General features: G+C 37.1%; 1 protein-coding gene across 1 annotated transcript; it reads right to left on the bottom strand.

Annotated features, from left to right (window-relative positions):
- Nucleotides 1-709: 709 nt before the first annotated feature.
- LONRF1 (LON peptidase N-terminal domain and ring finger 1) lies at nt 710-22,298 on the bottom strand. The gene is given in 12 exon segments (XM_011970727.1): nt 710-2,062; nt 4,522-4,674; nt 8,047-8,209; nt 8,320-8,478; nt 10,910-11,031; nt 14,278-14,392; nt 15,680-15,743; nt 15,879-16,119; nt 16,979-17,128; nt 19,878-19,963; nt 19,966-20,000; nt 22,172-22,298. Coding segments are annotated over 12 exon segments (1,482 nt in total). The 5' UTR covers nt 22,207-22,298; the 3' UTR covers nt 710-1,903.
- Nucleotides 22,299-22,539: the final 241 nt, after the last annotated feature.

The following is a 22,539-nucleotide window of genomic DNA, read 5'->3' as shown; positions in this document are numbered from 1 at the left end:
GCACCTGGTGTGCCTGGCTGTGTGCAGTGTCTGGACCCTGCATGCACTTGCCCACACACCCCTCGCTGCTCCGTGCCTGGCTCGCTCTTGGCAGGTGTGGGATCTAGACTGGAAGCAAAAGCCAAGCACAGCCTGCCCGGCTGAGTGGCCAGAACAAGCCCAGTGGGCATGAGCAATACTCAGGCAGAAGGCACCACCGGCCACAGATGTTTCTGGCTGGCAAAGTGACACCCCAAGGATCCTGTGACAGGAAGATCACTTGATCCCAGGAGTTTGAGGCTGCAGCAAGTTATGACTGTGCTACTGCATTCCAGCCTTGGCAATAGAGCAAGATCTTGTCTCAAAAAAAAAAAAAAAAAAAGATTGACTGACATTTGCAAAATCCTAGCTGAGGAACTGGGGGCAGAAACGGTCAAGTCTATGTCACCAAGAGAAGTCTCAAATGGTGAGGCATAAAAGAAAGAATTTTAGCCTTACCCTAAAGGGACATGGATTTTTAAAAGGTTGAAAAATAGTGCTTTAGGGATGGTTCTAGGGCCTAAATCCTCAATAAATTGCTTTTTTTCTCAAAAATTAAAAATGACCAAAGTTTTTGGAAACCACAGCATATATCTAATGCCACCAAACCATAAGCAAAACTCATCTGTTCTTTAACATATGCAGTTTGGTTCTTCTACTGACTTTTAATAACACTGACCTACAATTTAAGAAAAAGTATTAGGAATTTAGCTTTTATTCAAAATTAAATAAGCAAAAGCAAAAATTTTAAGAAATTTTTACAAATTACTTACATAAAAGAAAGTTAATAAGGACAGTCACAAATTTGCAACAGATAATTACAAAAGTTTCTAGGGCAGCATGAATATAAACCATGTCGCAGCATGGTCATCTAACTGTGATATGAATAAGGCATAACTAACATTTGCACCGAGACCAGAATTAAAAACAAAAACAAACTTTAAAAGCTTAGTTCTATATTAAACTTCTTCTCTTCTCCCAGATCCTTAATGGGTTTATACTATGCATTTTTTTTTAAAACACATCATGTCAAACTATAAATTACATAAATGGGCAGTTAATGTGAAAAGCCCCCTAAAATGTACAAACTAACTGGTACTGAATTGAGTTCTCCATTTACCTTTATGTACAATTAAATGTAAACCATATTTTCACAGTTTTGAGTGTTTTATGAATAGATGCACAGTACCATGTCAGGTTTACAATTGTTCCTGAAAACTGGCTCTAGGTTCTGCATCCAATGCCTGTCGGCCACTGTGATGCAAGTATTTACATAAATAAGAAACTGTGTCATAGTCAATGGTCAAGACAGTTCAGCAAGAGCAGTATTTCCAACAAAGAATGATCCTCAACACGATATTTTACATATTTGTGCAAATATAAGCATTAGGACAGATATATCTGAGGCAAATTCAATTTCCAAAAACTTGTATCGCTACTCTTGTAAACTTGGGCAACAAATGACCCTCAGCAAGTTCTGCTCTCTATGGCTTTTTTGTTTGTTTTAAAATTTTAAAGCCAGAGAAAATGCACACACACTACCCAACCCCCACAAGCACGCACGCACACACACACACACGCACGCACACACACGCACGCACACTCTCTCACAGAGTTCTTATTTCATTTTAGAGTATGGTACATAGTGCAACTTCACAATGTAGAGGTTTAACACACATTCACTGCGTGTTTTTCTGTGCAAGTTCTTAGTGGTCTAAATCCTAGTCGAAGGTATTCATTTGCAGAACCACATGATTCAGGAGGTTGAAGGAAAAAGAAAAGTTTCATTACATTTCTGAAACCAGCACTAGATGTGCAAAGGCAGCGGACAATCTGGCCATTGATGCAGCCAGATTAGGGTAACTTTAAAGGGAGATCCAAGCAGTTACTTAGATTGGTCTCTAGAAAAATAGGTCAGTATATGCTGTATCTTTGTCAACCGTTCTTTCAAAGACTTCATTGACAAAACCGACAGCTGGTATCGTGGATCTACAGGGAGAACTGCAAGAAGCCACCAACACCATGCGGGTCCATTAGGGGTTGCCTAAAAACAATGGACAGTTCATAGCGTTAATAAAACAAGGATTTATGTAACAACAACAGTAGCAAACTACTGAAAAACTACTATTTATTGAACACTTTTACTGTGCACCAGGTGCTATCTCCAATGTCCTTAACAATTATGCACAGTATAAAATGGGGGAAATTGAAGCTCAGCAATGTAATGTAAATTGTCCAAGATCTCTTGACTAACATGTGGCAGAGCCGAGATTCAAATCTAGACCTGACTCGCCATAGTCAACAAGCGCTCTTTCCTCCTATTGCACTGCCTGAAAGCAAGGCTTCTCCACCCCAGGCTACCGACACTTTGAGCCAGATAATTCTTTGTTGTGTGTGGCTGTCCTATGCACTAGAGTACATTCAGCAGCATCTCTGATCTCTATCCACCAGATGCCAGTAGCACCTTCCCACCCAGCTGTGACAGCCCAAAATGTCTCCAGATAATGCCAAATATCCTGTGGGGGCAACATGCCCCTAGTTGACAGCCACTTTCTTGAGCTATATATTTAAAGCATTAAGAAATGTTAATTGAGATTTAAAATTTCCTCAAAGTATGAGGGAACCCTTGGAAAGATAGAAGGAAAAGGCCCCAGCTTCCATTTTTGTTCAAAAAAGAAACATATCTCCAGTAAAAAGGTCCCAGTGATGTCGTAAGGGCTACTAGCTATTGAAAAAACTAGAAATTTCCATAAAACGATTTGTAAGTCACGTTCAGTGAACCTTGAACTGCTATTTTATCGGACTTAAAATATAAAGCTTCAGAATGACAAAAGGAGCTTTGGCATCAGTGCTGATCTCAGTAGGCCCCTCTAGATTCAGGTTTGGTTTCTCTATCTGTGTATTGTCTGCTGTCAGCTAGGCATCGCTACCTCCTCAGCTGCATTCCAGAGACGTCAGAACCTGTCTCCCAGAATCCCCTCTGCCATAGGGTTCCAGGTTAGAGTTGGCCGATGAAAGGCACTCCTGTGGGGCGTGGAAGCTGGAAGAGAAGTCATTATCCTCTGAAGATTGTTGCAAAGTGTGGGCAGGAACTTTCCAGAGAGCTCCTGGAAACCCCTTCCTCCACTGCTGTAGACTGAGACAGTAGTGGGGACTCGTTGGGATTACTAAGAATTATAGCCACTTCCCCGCTAGTTCTTCAGAAGCACCCTGTTGGCTGTTTCTGATGCAGGATCTCTGCTGGCAGATTCCCTGACTTCTGTAGGTGACACCCTGACCTTCACTCCACAGCTCTCCCAACCACTATATCAAGTCTACATCCTGCATTAAACCCTTCATTCCGGAAAGATGAAGAGTGGTTGCTTTTGCTTTCCTGCCCGAATCCTAACTCACACAACATCGCTATCAGAAAGCAGTGATAGAGGACAGGGTAATCAAAGGCAAGGGTGGTGAAGGTGATGGGAAAGTTATGTTGAACTTTTCTATAAGCTGTTTTGTTATTTAAAATTTCTTATTCAATGTTGTTCCTATCAAAGCCTATTTCTATAATGTTTAATCAGATTCAAGTAATCAGTTAAAACAAATAGATGGCAACTGATAATATGCTAAACAGAATGAATACTAAATTTGGAGATGGCCTAATGTTGGTGTTTCAAGTTGAGGTGAAGGATTCACTTGGGATTCAGAGAGACATAGACCAACCCTTGAAAACGGGAATGAGGCAATGTGCATTACAATGAGATCTATTATCTCTCCATCTTCACATATTTACTGAGAGCCATTCCTTTGTAAAGTCTATCACTTTCTGATCAAAAATGTTTAATTCAATTCAAAATGCTTATGCCTAAAACGAAGTGCTTTAGTGAGTCTATGATCAGATTTTCCAGGAACCAGACCCTTCTTTTATGCCTCCTGCAGTTTTGCTTGCACAGAAAGTGCCAGATACACATTCATTAGACTAAGCTTAAGTGTAAACCCTAAGTACCAGCAAGATTAAAAGAGCAAGTTTCATGAGGAGTGAGGTATTAAACACGAAGAGACACAAATGAAGTGGTAGGGTCAAATGTTGGGAGATACAAAGAAAGGTGAGAAAAGATGCTTTAAATGGATAGAAAATGCTAAGTCTCGCTGCTGTGAAAGAGTAACAACAGGCAATGGGCTTGAAGGCATGGTGAGCTGTCTCACAGTCACAGTTTCTAGATAGTAACATCCGATTCTTAATTTCCTACCCCTCCTAAACATCCTAAGGCCTTGCTCCCTCTCTGGCACTCCCTGCTACAGGCATCTCAGCTGACACCTATTTCCAGCCTCTACCTGTACAGAATGTAGTGGATACCACTGCTCTAGAACACTCATGATTCTAAACCAGGTGGGGCCGGTGCGGGGGAGGGGGTAGTCAAAGAAAATGTAGTGCAGAAAGGACAGTGAAAAAACAAATGTAGAAGTTTGCAAATTTGGGTTTACAAAAAAGTGACTTTTGTTAGAAGAGAAAAGCCACCATACCTGAAGGTTTTCCTCCCTCTCGGGCATTGATCCAAAGTGCTGAAGAATCTGGCTTCGAAATCTGTCTCTTAAATTCTGAAACCAGCTGCAGGCTTGAGAGTAAACCAAATCATGAAGCTCTCTGAGATTCTTAATCTCATCTTCATCCTCAACCTAGAAATACAATAGTCAGTAAGACTTCTGTGTCTAATCCCCCATCCATATGCCAACCGACACAAATGGAAAAAGGCATAAGAAGAACAGGGCAATATCTGTTTCAGTGCTGACCTCCCAAAGAGTACTATTCCTATGCTATACTACATATTTCTGTCTCATATGGGGCTGACCAGACTAAAGACAGACAGCAAGGCCTGACCTATGCCTAACCTTGCTGAGTTAGCAGTGCAACATTGCAGAACCCTACCAAGAGCCCCCAAGTGGGAGGAGTAAGATGGAGAGTGAGTTTTGGTTCAAAGGTCTACACTAATTTGGAATTCCTTTTGTCTTTATGGATCAATGGCTTTTGAAAGCAGTGGCACAAAAAAGTGGATGATAGTTGCTACAAAAAAGAAAAGATGAGTGGTTAGGGTGTAGATGACATGACAGAAAGTAGTAACAGGGGGAGTCCACGCACAGTTACATCTTTTGCTAGGGAACTGGGTCAAAACACAAACACAAACAAAAAGCTATAACAAATAAGTTAGCATATAAAGCCAGTATGTCAGAGAGTCAGTTACACAATGATGAACTTCTGCTGGAAAGGCCCAAGGCTATGGCTACCTCTGGAACCCCTCAGTGTATTCTTTAGACTACTGGGTCACCAAACTGCAAATGTAAAATTAATTGCATCAGGCTTCCAGCCTGAGATAGAAGGGTAGCCTCAGAGAACACAGGTGGGAATATCTAAGTTTAACTCATCCATCTTATATTGATTTCTTTAATGCACACTTACATCCCACTTGCTACGTGCCAGGTCCTGCTCTGTCTCATATGCACAAACTCATCTGAAAAAATACCAGGCCTGACTCAGCCTTTCATACTTCAAGGATGACTCATATAAAAACAACAAAGGGACTCCGAAAACATTTTGAAACATAAAAATAAGACTACAGCACACCAGAGACTAAAAGGCATACTTTTTACTTTGGAAAGATTTGAAATGAAAATTAAAACTAAAGTTTAAAGAGCATCTGCTTTTTGCATAACAATGTGACTATACTTAATGCCACTGATGTGTGCACTTAAAGATGGTTAAAATGGTATATTTTATGTATATTTTACCACAATAAAAATAAACTTTTAAAAAAGGTAGAGGAGCCACACAATTGAAGAATTGTGGTCCTGAAATGACTACACAAGATTCGGGCCGTTGCTAACATACACTGACAGGAGCAAGAAACAAAACTTATGACTTGTTCAATCTTTTTTTTTTTTTTTTTTAAAGCATCTGCTCTGCACCCTCACAAAATTCAAGAAAACAAATGACAGACTCTAGTAAACAAGGAATGATAACAATTATAAGAGTCTGTGATGACAAACGGAGCTGGCCAAAAAGCAGGCAGAGACGCTTTTAAAGTCTCTGCCTGCTTTTTGGCCAGCTCCCTTTTAAAAGCAAGCTTTTAAAGTCAAAGTACTCGCGGTGGCTCAAGCCTGTAATCCCAGCACTTTGGGAGGCCGAGACGGGTGGATCACGAGGTCAGGAGATCGAGACCATCCTGGCTAACACGGTGAAACCCCGTCTCTACTAAAAAATACAAAAAACTAGCCGGGCGACGTGGCGGGCGCCTGTAGTCCCAGCTACTCGGGAGGCTGAGGCAGGAGAATGGCGTGAACCCGGGAGGCGGAGCTTGCAGTGAGCTGAGATCCGGCCACTGCACTCCAGCCTGGGCGACAGAGTGAGACTCCGTCTCAAAAAAAAAAAAAAAAAAAGTCAAAGTACTTTACTGTGATAATTTTAACAGATTTTAAAATTTCATTAGAAGTCACAGAAAACAGAATTATTATAAGGAGAGGAAAATTTGCTATAAAAAACAAATCTGAGAAGGTTTTCCAGAATGGACAAGAAAATCACTATATAGATGAAGACATTATGATGAGGAAAAATTATTGGACATTCCGAGGACCACAAAGAGGACTCAAGTTTATAAATAACTTATAATTATAAAAAAAATTTATACAAGTTTATAAATATCAAATCTGTGATACTTTTAGAATGTCATTCCATTGCCTACATGTTTATAAGTATTAATACATATAGTCATGTAATTTAGCCATATACTCAAGTGATTTTGTCATCAAATCCAATATGTGAAGACATAACTGTACATGAAACTGAAATAGGGTTATTAACTTTACAAAGGAGAACCTTTAGCAAGTGATTCCATTAATTAAGTATGCTTAAGGTTGGCACAGATTATACCAATCAACTCAAAATTTCAACTTACACAATACTTTTGGCCAACTGCACAGGGCAAAGTACCCCAATGCATTTTTATAATAAGATAGGACAGCCAACGTCAGACTAATCAGGTTTATCAGCAGAGAGCCAAATGGCATAATGCTAAAGCTCAGAGCCCGAGTCAGAGAGTTTGCTTTAATCATTTTTGTTACATTATAGGATCTTAGGCAAATTAATTAACACCTCTGAACTATACTTTCCTCATCTACTATTTCATAGAGTTGTGAAAATTCTATGAGTTAATGTTTGTGAAAATACCTAATGCCAATATCCAATAAATGTTGACTGAAATGAAGGGCCTAAACAGATCAATGAACAAGTGACGGGATAAGATCTGTTTTTATAATGCCTTTCCAAAAGAAATTGCCTTCAATTTGCTATTTATAGCATCACAAGTCATTTTTCTGGTTCCTAAACTAACTGCAGTAGGTAAACTGGGTATTGCAAACATCAAAAGGGCCACGTTAACCCTATTCTAGAAAGACATCACAAAACCGCTACCCTGCTAATATCACCAACATGTACACTGGCAGTGCTTTCTATGTCTGCCCCAGGGTCTTCACACAGCATTCAACTCTATTTTATCATTAAGGTTATCTTAGGCACAAGAACAATCTGAGTATATAAAACAATTCTTACAAGACCTGATGTGTTTACATTTACATGAAGTTTCAATCTACTAATTCCATCAGCTTCAACTACTAATACATTCAATAAAACAGGGCAGAAATGTAAACCTTTCAAAACTTAGATGGGCTGGAAGTTCAACTTAACCACTATTAAGTACCTATCATGTGTATACACACATGCACATGTGTACATATACACATACATTCTAGGGCACTGGGCTGGTGGTTAAGCCTGTAGAAATAAAGAGAATCTATGTTCTAGTCTTCCAAGTTCTCTCAGAATGTGCAACAATTGCAGAGCAAGATACGAAAAAGGTAACTTGGAGCGCATTCTCAACAGTGGTAAGGCTCTCTGATAAGAAGAACTGGTTCATGCGCCTAGAAAATAGCCTGCGTGCCTGTACCAATCCCTGGAACAGGATACACTAAAGTATGCTGGCAAAGCACATTTTAAAATACCTTAACATCTTCCAGATATTCAATGTCGGCAGTGCAATATCCATCTTTCATTCCTCTTTTTAAAACCCTAAACCGCTTTCCTCCAACTGTATCAACCACAGACCTTCCATCAGGTAAGAAATGCACATTTCTAATTTGTAACATACAACCATAATCTGCAAAACTAAAAGAAAACCTTGATTAGTAACAAAGTGGAAACATAAACATGCAAGTTCTCATCCATATTGACAGGTCTAACATAAATACAAATATTTTAGTTCACAAAAAGCATACCTATTTTGTGTATCACTGACACACATGCCAAACTGTTTGGTTCCAGTCTGTATACTTCTTCGAATCATCAATCTATATCTTGGCTCAAATACATGGAGAGGGCAAGGCACAGTGGGGTAGGCCATAGTGCAAACAAATATTGGAACATTCTTGGTCAAGCTGAGGGAAAAACAGTTTAATTATTGAGTTCATACAAGAAAAATATTACCAAACACACACAAAAAATGAGTGAGGTTTATAACAGTAATGAACTAATGTAAAACAAAAAAAGAATAAGTTCTAAATAAGGTGGTTTTTATTCTTGGCAAGAACAAGAATCAGCACCCCGTTCATTAAGCTCACACTGATGAAATATTAATACTAAAAATCTGCTGTGATCCTCTTACTTATAAGAGTAAATTGAATTTTAAGACACCAGATTATCTTACAGAGCTAAGTATCTTTATGAATCAATTTATTATAAGTAATATTTTATATTAAAATCTGTTTAAATATTTATAACATATGACAATAAATATCTTTTATCCAAACACTCATAGTTACTCTTAGATAACAGTAAGAAAAAGTGAACTCCCACAACAGACAAAAAGCAAATAATTAAAAATTCTTAGGCATTAAAGTATTTTCAAACGCAAGATCAGAAAACATATTCTGATGAGATAACATTTTTTCCAAGCAATTAAAATGATATAACATTTTTCATTGCCAGAGTGGTAGAAAGAAAGAGAAGGATAAAGGCAATGCCCAGTCCTGTCTGAGATATGGGAAAACTGGCAGCATGGGGGCAGTCTGAAACAGCACAGGCACACTAAAGAACATGGCTACAGACAGCAGAAACCTTATGTTGTTGGCAGGAAATGTTCATGTTCTTGGAACCAACCAGCTTATTTTCAGACATGAGTGGACAAGTGCTACATGAATGTTCACTGTAGCAATGTAGGTAGTAACCAAAATGTAGAAACATAAAGAGGAGACTAGTAAGATCAATTATGGTACATCAGTAAAACAGAATACTATGTTTCCATTAAAAGATGATGTGTATGAACTGAATTAGAAGAAATGCTTATATCAATGAGAGGAACAGGTTTTAGATATAGATCATGAATAACATGATCCCACCTTTGTTTAAAGCCTGTTTATACATACTGCATTCAAGTTTGGAAATACGTATGTCAAAATGCCAATAGTTGATTCCCTTTGGGTTGCAGATTATGGCTTTTTTTAAAATGCTCATTTGTATTTTTGAGTTTTTTTCAAAATGACCATCAATTACTTATATACACATAAGATGAAACATGTTTAAAATATGTGTTTTAAAAAACAGCCCCATTAGTAAGCAGCTGGACACCCTGACGCTTCTCTTCTCTCCAACACGCAGCTCTCTGTGTGTGACTCCCTCCTCTGTCCTTTGAGTCTACCACTCCTCTGTGGGCGGGCTGGTTGTGTCACTGTGTTTAAATTTTCAAAAGTAAAACTGCAGCTTTCTTAAATCTAGATGCTTCAGCATTGATCAGAAAGGTTTATGATTGTCACATCAGAGTATTTTGTAAATCACACAATAAAATACCAATTCTGTAAGAAGACAAATCAATATCTATTTCTATAAAGAAAAGAGTGGCAATCTTTCTTCTACGGAGGGCCCCTGGCTCACTGAAGACATCTGATGGACACATGTTGAAAAAGTAGAGTCTACAAGCACAGCTTTTGTTAGAAAGTGACATATAAAATGTTCAATTTATATTTTGAAAAGTAATGGAAACAAAAAGTTGTTAAATAAATAAAACAGCATACAAAAATTATAATTTTGCTTTTTAGTGTGTTCAATTAAAAGAGAGTAAAAGAAATAGAGTAAAGAAATTTAAAACCCGTGAATAGAATTTAAAGAGACCCAAGTGACTGGTCAGAGGGAAAGACATTTAGGGAAAAGAAAGGGAGAAAAATGGGAAAGAAAACCAGAAAAGAGACAACGAGCAATGCCTTGCCCTGCCTACCCAGCTCCATCAGCTGCTGTATTCTCTGCAGAGTGGTCTGAATTACCAAATCCCAAAGTTACCACTGAGATTTTCACCCTCCCGACACCAACTCAGTTGTGCTCCCAGTCAGTATCTTCATTAAGTGAGGATTTGGCCCTGAACACCTCTCTTCCAATTTCAATCTCAGATCTCAAAGTTTGGAAAGCCCCTTCCGGGCCTCCATGTGACAGAAAATCCCCTGCCAATCTAGGTTACTGACCCTAGACCTTCCTCTCGCCCTACCATGACACATGAGAGCTGCCATCACCACCAATGTCACTGTCACTGGCGCCCCCTCTCTATTTCCCATTCCACTGCCTGATGGCACTGTAGGAAATTCCTCCTCCGCCTAAAATACTGCTTCAGCCCACAGAGCTGAGTCAACAACTCCCTGTAAAACATCCGGATGTTACCAAGTGAACTTTTATAAAATTCTGTCTGTTGAGGACCACAGAAACTGCCCAGTACTTCTTGACTAGACTGAGATGAACTACAGACAGGATCCAGCTTGCGGTGAGGTTTTCCCTTACTATTAAAGGGTAGTAGTTCATAATTTTTTTTTATGAGAAGAAACTTACTGTGAGAGTTCAGCAGTTTCTTCATCATATATTTTTTTTCTCTCAGACAGTTCATCAGGCAGATACTTCACTATTAATTCTTCCAACAGCTGTGTGACACAGTACCTCCTATCTGCTAGATACTAAAAGACAATATTATTTTACATTCCAGCAGTGGTTTTCCTACAGTATAAAACAGGCAACACAGTTAACTGATATATTAAAGCCTTTATTACATATTTATACCATCAATTCTGGATTAATTAGTGAGGGGAACATTACAATGGATGATGCTAAGCAAAAAAACCTGTCTAAGGCTTTGCTCAAGAGCATTAAAGATAGTTGGCTGCAACCTGAACCAAGTCCTGTACAGAAGAACTGCTTCCTGCTGTGACCACAGCTCCTCTATGAGCTGCAGAGGGCCCTGCCCCGCTGTCTTCCATAACAGAGGCCCTTTTCCATCTGACAGCTCATGGGCACTAAACTGTCATTTTAACTGAGATACAAAAAGGAGATAAGGAATAAATAAAATAACACATTTGCCTTATATAAGAAAAGCAAAACATCTGTTCTGTTCCCAATTTCAGACACAGTCTCTAGATAATTTTTCTTTCAGATTTTTCTTCCATTGTCACCCACTACTGAGTAGAGGAGTGGACCTCGACTCTGTCCTTGAGTGACCCAAGGACGGTGCGTTTCTTGGGACACTATCACTCAGACCTTATCAAGATATTGCTTTTCCTATACGATCCATCCACCCCAGCTCTATATAAAATCGTACATTTGCGCTGCCCCCTAAATATTCTGAAAAAGTACTATCCTCGTGCATTTTTGTGTCATTCTCTATTCCAACTTATAAGTCATCTCTTTCACTCCTGCCTATGAAAAACATGTCTATCCTTCAAGGTCTGACTCCAATTTTACCTTTTTCACAAACTCTTCCTTAGTTATTTTTTTCTCTCCCAAGAACCCATATTTTACTGTTTTCACCACATAGTAGGCATTGTAGCATGTAGTAGATGTACACAGATACATTACATCTCTGTAGTTAAAACTAAAAATTGCTTAGGGTAGGGCCAGGGACATGGTCAGGGTGTGTGCACATAACTTTGTACAAAGAAAATGCCCAATACATATTTATTTCATAAAATTAGTGAGGAAAACCTCCTGGGAAACAATCACAACATGAAGCCATCCTTGAATCTGCAGTCAGTAAAAGCAAGGGTTTTGTCATTATCCAATGAAGAACAGATGGGGAAATGCGAGAGGTTGGGAAATTGGTGGTGGTTTTCAAAGTTGAGCATGAATCAGGGCTTGTTAAAATACAGACTACTGAGTCCCACACCAGAGTCTCTGAGCATCTGGGGTAGCATCCGAGAATCTATGTTTCTAACAAGTTCTCAGGTGATAGATGCTGCTGGTCAGGGGATCATGGGGAGAGGTGGCCTTGAGCAGCTAATACATACACAGATAATAAGTGTTTATCTTAAAATTAATCAAAGTAGACATTACAAAAGCAATTCCATTATCATTTTCTATTAAGTTAATGAAGATGTTTCAAAATCTAGGGAAATACAACCTCTCTTACGTTACTGATAAAAATCTGAATCAATGTTAGCATTTCTGGGGATGAGGCAATCCAACAATTGGTTTCAAGGGCTTTATAAATATATGGCTTTTGATCCCATAATGCACCTCCCAAAAATTTAACCTAAGGAAATAGTCAAAGATGCATAAAATCATTGATTTTAAATGATGTTGGCAAAAGCATGGTATATGAGAAAGAGAACAAGAAACCTTATATATCCAACAACAAGGAAATGTTAAATCACTGGACTATTATGCTGCTATAAAAATCATGTATCTAAAGTAGATGGAAATGGAAAAATGAGCAAAATAAAATGACAAGTAGGAAAAATGTAAAACTGAACAGCATACCAATATTTTTTTAAAGTATATGTATTTTGAATTTACAAATTATATTATGCAGGGTATCTTCAAAGTTGGAAACAGGATATTGCTAAATAGTATGTTAGTTATACTTTCAAAAAATATGCTTAATATATATTTTTCAATCTCCAGGCATTTTTTAAAGAAGGAATATCCCTAATCAAAGCAATGGATCTAATATTATGCCAAAAACCGCAATTACTTTTGCACCAACCTAACAGTTAATCTGGAAAAACAAGCATCATAGTTATCCTGGGGAGTATTTAAATAAAGTCTGGAAAAATAACATGTTTAGAGTACTTCATCTAAAAACATTGACATATTAGCTGAAAATGGAACTAACAAACTCTTTTAAGAATAAATTTATCTGATGTTTCCTGACTTTGAGAACATTGTAAATATGCTTTTGTTTTACATATCAGTTTGTTACATAAATATGTAAGACACATCTCAAATGTAGTAACAGACATGCTATTATGACATCCGTACTGAGTTGTTTTCTATATAGGAAACACTGTATGTATATTCATAATGGTTTTATGAATTTTTCAATTCATATTTGGAAGATACTTTTCTTTAAGCAATTCTGTCAATCATCAGAATCACTTTCCCCAATCAATGCTACAAACTGCAACTGCCTCTCAGAATCACGGTCTGTAGCCTGACCGTAGGTGATCTGCAGTCACTCGAGCATGATTAAGAGGGTGCTCTCTTCTCATCAGTTAGAGAAGACACCCGCTGAGATCTAGCTACTTTCCTATCACAGGTTATTAGCACTAATCACTGACTCTACAAGAAGGGGTATAGGAAGCTGTACCTCCCTCTCTTCTTTCCAGTCTACCACTTTTCTAGAGCTGCACTGTCCAATGTCGTAGCCATTAGTCACATGTGCCTACTTAAATTTAAGTTAATAAAATGTAAATATAGTTCCTCAGTCGCACGAACCACATTTAAAAGCTTAATAGGCAAACGTGGCTAATGGCTAATATATCAGACAGCAAAGATATGGAACATTTCCATCAATGCAGAAAATTCTATTAAGCGAAGTTGTTCTAGATGTTAAGGAAGCTGAAACGGTCCTCAAATCTGGTTTATTATTGAGGGTTGGAGGCATGGCAATAGGGTTTCCCCAATATAGTCATCACCAGAATTGAACTTATCCCTGACCAGATAACTAACCATACCCACTTTTGTTTAAAAAAAAAAAAAATTAAGTACAAGGGGTTTGGTCTTCAGCATCTGTCTTCTTTCCCCCCATCCTCTTCAACCTCATTTTTCTCCAACATTAGCATATGGGTAATAAAACATTATCCTTGTTAGTCACTCAGCATACAGAATGTAATTTTGAACATGATCATCACTATTTCTATGGCTGAACAGAAATTAAACCATGCTGCCAAACTTAAGACTAACAAACAGATACATATACAAATATTTACCTCCTTTAAGCTTTCTTTGCAAAGAGGACAATATGGTGCATGATCTAAACAACGCTCAAGACAATTTTTACAGAATGAGTGTCCGCAAGGGGTTGTTACTGGCTCAAAAAACAACCTGAAATCAACCAAAATACATGTTAGTTTTCACATTAAACTATCCACTGGAAAAGCTTGTACTACTATAGAACCATAACACTAATCTCTATTTAAAGGAGGAAGAAGGAGGGCCCGGCAGGCAGGAGAGGAGGGAAGGGGCAATGATAAGTGTAACCATACCCTCCAGAATGTTGTAAAAGTTCTCCATCAACAGAGGCTCCTGCCAAGGGCCTAGAGCTGTCCTGACTAACGCAACAGCCCCTGGACACTATGGCTACTAAGCACTTGAAATGTGGCTAGTACAAGCTGATATGTGCAGTGAATGTAAAATACATACCAGATTTCAAAGACTCTCTGCAAAATAAATAATGTAAAATACATCATTAAAAATTATGTTAGCTTTTGTATAGCCTTTAGATTCCCATTTTAATATCAACTTAAAAATGATTCCTTAATAGGTTTATAAGAGCCTTATGATTTAAAACTCATAAAAAGATGATATAATAAATAATGCAGGTGAATCCTAAAGAAATGTTAGGCTTAATACTAAATGTATTATTCAAACATTGCAGAAAAACTAGTTTTACTTATTTTTTGAAACACGATAGTTTTGAATTTGCTAGAAATAGATTTAGAGGTACTTTAGGAACTATTTAGTATAATCCCCTCACTTCACAAATGAAGAAACCAAGGCTCAGAATTAAGACTTGCTCAGGAATATAACTGCTACCAGTCTAATGTGACCAGCACTAGGCCTCCTGACCCCGTATGAATCTTTTGATCCTACACAATTCATGTAAATGAGAAATGTTATTTCAAAACATTTAGTCTTCTAGAATTATAGCATTCTGAATAATGGAAATCCTTATCCTTATGTTACTTTAAAAAGATTTTATGGTTAATATACATTAATAAGATAGGATCATATAGATAAAATACATAATTAGAATTCATACCCAAATTTAAAACCATGGAGAGAGGTAAGTTTCGATAATAATATCTATAACTTTCTTAGTACTTTACAATTTCCCAGATTCCTTTTATACTGAAGCCATGTGATTCTCACAACAATGAGATGTAGGCTATGCAAAGCTTGACCCCACTTTCTAAATTAGGAAACCTGAGGTTCAGAGATTCAGTTATTTGCCCAAGGCATGAAAGGTAAACCCAGGACTAAAATTCATGTCTTTTGATTTTTATTCCAGCATTCTGTTACTTTACATTGTCTATTATTACCTTTATCTACACTGTATTTTATTTATACTAACATGAAATAGTCATCTTCTATAAAGTTTTATATGCTTACCTCATGCAGAGAGAACACTCGAAATCTGAGACATCGATTAATTCCTCTGGAATATCACCATAAGCTAAGGAAAACATACAGACTTCATTGGGAGTTTCTATTAAAACAAAGACATGGGGTTTTCTTCTTTAGGAAAAACTTTAAAGACTATTCTGACTAAATAAATTTATTTTATATAAGTGTAGAGCAAAATGTTTACCTCCTTGTTTTTTAAGCTTATTTCTTCCATCTTCATTTACAATCACATCCTGTTCTAAAAGAGACAACTTTCTTTTCAGCAGAACACCTTTTTCTTGAACAGACAGAACAGGTTCTGAGGACACTCTTTTTAAACAGTCCTCTCTGGCAGGCGTTTCTGTTGAATTTATAGACTGTGCTGACTGAGCACGGTTTAAGCTTCCTTTGACGGGCTCTGAAGTGACCTCTGGTATTTCTTCACTCTACAAAAATACAATAAACAAAGGTAACCGTATTTCTTTACTATCCTTTATTCCTCTCACCAAGAATCAAACTGAAATGAAATTTCAATGCCTTATAATGCTCATTTTAATGTTCATTTAATAGCACTAACTTGATTCCAACACTGTGACAAGTAAATGATTTTTGCCAGCACAGTTGGCCCTCCGTATCCATAGGCTCTGCATCCGTGGGTTCATCCAACTGGGGATAGAAAATATTCTAAAAAAAAGCCTGAACATATATAGACTTTTTTCTTGTCATTATTCCCTAGACAATACAGTATAATAACTATTTACATAGCATTTACATTGTATTAGGTATCATAAGTAACCTAGAGATGATTTAAATATACAGGAGGATGTGCATAAGTTATATGCAAATACTGTGCCATTTTATTAATATATCAGGGACTTCAGCATCCTTGGATTTTCATATCTGTGAGAGGTCCTGGAACCAATGTCCCACAGATACAGGGTATGACTGTACTTACACAGCCCTAGAAATCAAGCTGACTTACATTATAATGAGGTTTAAAAGTAGTTATGCTATAACACAGCTGTTCCTACCCTGAGGAAACATAAAGGCAATGTTCTATACATATTTTTAAATACCTAAAAGTTTCCTGACATTCACGTGACCTAAAATTGTGATTCATTAGCAAATATTTTACATAAAAGATTTTAGTGTAAAATAAAGGCTATAGAAAAAATTCTACTAAGATAACTAATCAGGTTAAAAGTACTTAAGTAGGTGCTAGTACTTGAAACTAGGAAAGTGAAGATCGTAGCTTGTAAAGAAATAGATACGCTGAATTCATGATAACCTCGTCTCACCCCATACCTGCTTTGGGCTAGGTTCACTGGGGGACTGAGACTCTTCCATCACTGAAGGAAAATCAAAAGGTCTGTTTTTAGTACATGGTAATGAACTCCAGGAAGATCCCTTCAGGCCTTCTTTTAAGTTTTCAGGTAATAATAAATCACATAAAATCTGTAAGAGAAATATTAAAGGTAAATATAAAATATTTGGTTAAGGATAATTTCATATAAATTTACCTAATTAAGAATATTTAGAAAGTTTATAGCAGACATTATGTTTAATGAGCAGGAGAGGAACAAGGTAAGCAACACTGTAAGTTCAAAAGTCTTGCAAAACTAGGTGTGCCTCATGGGGTCAAATCACCCACAAAGAAACTATTCAAAACTTTGAAAGGAAGGCATGGGAGTAGTTAAGACTCAGGATAAAGGCTGATCTTTTAACACAAGGAATATAAAAAGATTTTAAAAGAAATATTAAATATTTATCTCTGAATCTTAGTGAGCCCTATCCTATCAAAATAGTTCATGGTTTACCTCAATGTATATTTATGAGGTTGGTCTTGGGGCACTTATGTAAACTAAACTTGGACTTCTAACTATAAAACTACAAAATTCCTTGTATATACTCAATTTAATCTCTCACTGAACAACTAACCTGTGTGGGCAGTTACTGCTGCCCAATACTTGGTTAGGAGCACCCCATGGCAGCTTCCCTATAATAGCTAGGAAATAAACTGGGAGACAGCTGGAGAATCAGATTTCTGGGTGCTTATCTCAGGAATACGCCTAAAACTCCAACAGAAACAGGCTAAGATAGGGGAATAACGTGGCTAGAATAAAATGAAAGGGATTGTGATATTTTTGGTTGTCAAACAATCTGTATTTATAAATACAGCACATATTAAAGTCTAAAGTGGAGGTTCGGTTTTTCAGCTGTTATCTTTCAAATATACAAAAATCAGAATAAATCACAAATCATTCATGGAAATATAAACAATGTAGATAAAAGCATGTATCTTTGGTAGGTGCTCAAATACTCCATTTAATAAGCAAACATTTAAAAATCTGTATATACACATTTATATTTCCTCTGTTTTAAAAAATGTATTAAACACACATCCACCCTAGAACCCAGCAATTCCACTCCTAAGTTTTTGCCAAAGAGATGTAAAAACATATGTCCACAAAATGACTTGTACAAGAATACTCATAGCAGCTTAATTTATATCAGGAAAAAATACTGGAAACAATCCAAATGAAAATCACTACTAACTGAAAACCACAAATTCCATTATGTTCATATAATGGAATACTTAGACAACAACAAAAAAATGACTTGATGTATCTAAAAAATATTATGTTCAGCAAAAAAAAAAAAAAACAAAACTCAGACACAAAAGAGTAAATATTGTATGATTCTTCATTCCAATGAAGTTCTAGAATAAGCAACACTACTCTACAGTGACAAATCTGAACAGTAGTTGCCTCTAGGAGCAGGGGATGGAGGATTTACTGGAAAGGAGATGAAGATACTTTCTAGGGTGATGGAAATATTCTCTGTTTTGACTGGGATGCTGTTACACAGATATATACATTTTTCAAAATTCACTGAAGTGTAAAATCCACGCATTTTATTATATGTAAATTATACCACAACTTAGAAAAAGTACATTGGAGAAAAACAAAATATTCTAAAGCATTATTTGTTTTGCATCCACCTGATCCTATTAACCAGCAAACAAATAGTTACAGAAATAGAAGGATGTTTGGCAGCATGCAAAATACAGAAACATATGCTCTTAAAATTAAACTTTGCAATCTTACCAAGAAGATAACACTAATGAACATGGAACAGTCAGAAAACAGACAACAGTAAACATTTTCTTCTTAAATCAGTGGGCTAGAATGTATAAGCAAACAAACCTCATAGAGGCTATACCAGTGCCAGCTGGATTCTTAAGGGGGTTGAGATCTGAGAATAATCTCAAAGTTCTCATGCTTCAGGGTACATAAACATCTCTTGGGCTGCTTCTTAAATAGCTGCTCCGATTTCAGAGATTCTTAATCAAAGACTTGTAGTTGGGCCCAGGGCTCTTCAGGTTTAACATGATCCCCACATGATTCCGACAAAAAGCCCCACTCTAAGAAACACTGCAACTGTGATAAATAATGTGGCATGTTTTGAGTATATGGAGGAGAGCATCATGACTGGGACCCTGAATTTGTATTAGCATAGATTTTCTCAAAGAATTTTTTGAAGACCCTACTCTTTCCAGATATTCTGTGAATAAGTCTTGCAAGAGCTGAGTGCTATTTTATTTCATGCTGGCATATCAAAAGCTATGAGATGTTCTGGAGAAACCTAATTAACATGGCTTAACCCAATGCTTCCCAAAGTCACTTCATCAGACAGCTCCCTTCCTTCCCCCATCCCCTATTTTAAAAAATTAATAACTACTAACACACCACAAATAGAACAAAGTATGGAAAGTGACATATGGAGTATTGAAAAATATAAGGCAAAACAAGTGGACTGGGCAATACTATTGGCAATCCTGGGGAGTAAGCAAGGACAGACTTGAAGTAAAAGGCAAAAGGCAGGTCGATAAGGCTTCTGAGCAGGAACATCGTGATAGCAATGCTTAATTAAGGACCATCGATCTGGCTCAGATTGAACAAACTATTAGAAAACTGACCAAAAAAATGCATTGAAATATCTGTGAATAAAATGTTTCGATTTCACTACGAACTCAATATAGTAAGTATACGAACCTGAAAACCACTCAAATTGTCACATTTCTTCCTATTTTAGATTTATTTACTACTTATGTTCTTATTCCAACTTTTATTAGCATTTTTTTTAAAAACCCTGCCTGTCTCTTAGCCCTACCTCGAACTGTAACTGTTGGTAAAGTGATTACCTTTTGTACTTGCAGCTTTGCAGGTGCAAAATCTTCATCAAGGGCTAAGCACTGAAGAAAGAGTTGTAAGGCATCACCTAAAAAACCAGCATCGTAGAGCACTTTTCCTTTCCTGAAGTAGACCTTCAATAAAAGCACATATATAAAACCTTTGTGGTAAGAATTGCTTTTTAAAAAGTCATTATCAAGTAAAGAAAAACAACAGTTTGCTCAGCAATGCTGATTTTGGGCCAAGCAATGCTGATTTTAGCTCACACCTGTAATCCCAGCACTTTGGGAGGCTGACAAAGGTGGATCACTTGAGTTCAGGAGTTTGAGACCAGCCTGGTCAACCTGGTGAAACCCCGCCTCTACTGAAAATACAAACACTAGCCAGGCGTGGTGGCATGCACCTGTAATCCCAGCTACTCGGGAGGCTAAGGCACGAAAATCACGTGAACATGGGAGGCGGAGGTTGCAGTGAGCTGAGATCACACCAGTGCACTCCAGCCTGGGTGACGGAGTAAGACTGTCTCAAACAAACAAAAAATGGAAATGCAGATTTTAAAATTCTGAATAATTGAGGCCAAAGCATTTTAAAGGCATACCTACACACCATCCTGGAGAAACACTAATAGGGGAACTGAGGCCCAGACAATGACTTTTTGACCAAAGTTCCACACCAAGTCACAGCTTGGCAGGATCAGAAATACCATGTCCCCACACTTTAAGGAAATTACTGATTTAAATATTATTGATTTAATAAGAACTGTTTGAGGGAAAAGGAAATTACATGTAAAATTATACTGACTTTAAGAATGCATCAAAATTAAAGAAATATTAAATGTGAAAAAAACTTTGTCCTAGATTTAGGGCAATATGGTAAATTTCTTCCAAGTTATTAGGAATCTATAATTGCCCATGCTATTTTTTAAGAAAGTACTTATAGACATAACACTTTTCATAAATCCCTTATTTTGTCTTTCACTTTTCTCCTTTGTGAGTTCAGCAAACTCTATGACAAAAATTAGAATCCCACTAATTATCACTGATAAACCCAAAGTTCAGTTTGTGGGTTGGTCCACCAACAAAGTATCAACTGGTAAGCTTTAAAATTCCTTGCTTATGTGATTAGAATGAAAGAGATTCTTAGTATTAATATCAGAGGAGCCTAAAGAACGTTCTAGTCAAACAGTTTTTTAGCTACCACTTTAATGGCTGAAGAAAACCTTTCTGATTACATCACTTCTGTGGTAAGTCCAGAAGATTCCTTTTCAATAGTTTTAAAGCCATGCACACCAACCACTGCCCTCTTATTCTGAATATATTTGCCTTGTACTAACCAGTCATGCCATCGTGAAACTTCGTATCATTTCTCTAATTAATTTATAATTTTTAGAGCAGCCTTACTACACTGTCCTCAAAGGCACAGTTTGAATAGAGGGGAAAAGTCACATAAAAGAGTAACTTGTATCTTAAAGAACACATTTGGACTAATTTGCCTTGACAATTTGATAAAAAGGAGAATCTGTAAACTGATTGTATGTCATACACATTCCTAAGTCTTTTTAAAAGCCACATGAGCAAGGCAACTGCCTTTGTCCCTATCTTCTGAATTAAATCACTGCCTAATCACCTAGTTACCATATAATACCTCCCAAAGTTTCCAACTTTAAGAACCTATTCTCTTTCCATTAATAAATCTCATTCAATGAAGTCCAGTTTGCATCCATCTTCACAATATGGCAAGTTGTATTTCTTTGCAGATATTTTGTATAATAAAGTCTTTTTTTTCCTGTACCATGAATTGTTTGTTCCTAATTTATGAAAGAAAAGTCTCTTATTATTAAAAAAAATTGTGAGATGATACTCATCCTCTCAAAATACTGAACCCAGATTGGTTTTTGAGATGGGGTCTGTCACCAAGGCTGGAATGCAGTGGTAATTCAGGGGCACAACCTCAATCTCCAGGGCTCCAGTGACCTTCCCACTTCAGCCTCTCGAGTAGTTGGGACTACAGGCACAAACAACCATGCCAGGCTCATTTTTGTATTTTTTGTAGAGACAGAGTTTCACCATGTTGCCCAGGCTGGTCTCAAACTCTTAGGCTCAAGCAATCCGTCCAACTCAGCCTCCCAAAGTGCTGGGATTACAGGAATGAGCCATTGCACCTAGCTGAACCTACATTTCTGGAGCACTAGGTATTTTATTTGGAGTCAACCATCTACTTTGTTAAAATTTGTAACTGTGAATGAATGCATGTCCCCTATAGTTGAAATTTTACAATTTATGCAAACATAAAACAGTAATTTTACCTCAGGCCAATCTGGAAGTTGAAAAAGAACTGCATTTAAATCTTCAATGGCTGCTTTAAACTCTTGGAGACCAGCATATGATTCCGCTCTGTAAATTTTTACAATCAAGTCACTGGGCTCTGAAATAAATATTTTATAAGGATATGATTATTTTTAAAAGATTATTACATAATCCACAAAATATGATCATACCAGATTAAGAAATGACTTAGTGATTCCAGGGTTAATAATCACCAAACTAAAGTCTATAAGCCAAGGGCAGTACAGGCACAACCCATTTTACATGTTGAATCTTATCTAGAAGTTGTATCAAATCATTGTAAGTAGATCATTTTAGTGGAGGAAACTGTTTTCCAGAATATTGTAAA

Source organism: Mandrillus leucophaeus, unplaced genomic scaffold, assembly GCF_000951045.1.
Source record: "Mandrillus leucophaeus isolate KB7577 unplaced genomic scaffold, Mleu.le_1.0 Scaffold97, whole genome shotgun sequence".
Classification (NCBI taxonomy): Eukaryota; Metazoa; Chordata; class Mammalia; order Primates; family Cercopithecidae; genus Mandrillus; species Mandrillus leucophaeus.
Note: the sequence above shows the minus strand (reverse complement) of the source record. Positions and strands in the feature narration are given on the sequence as shown.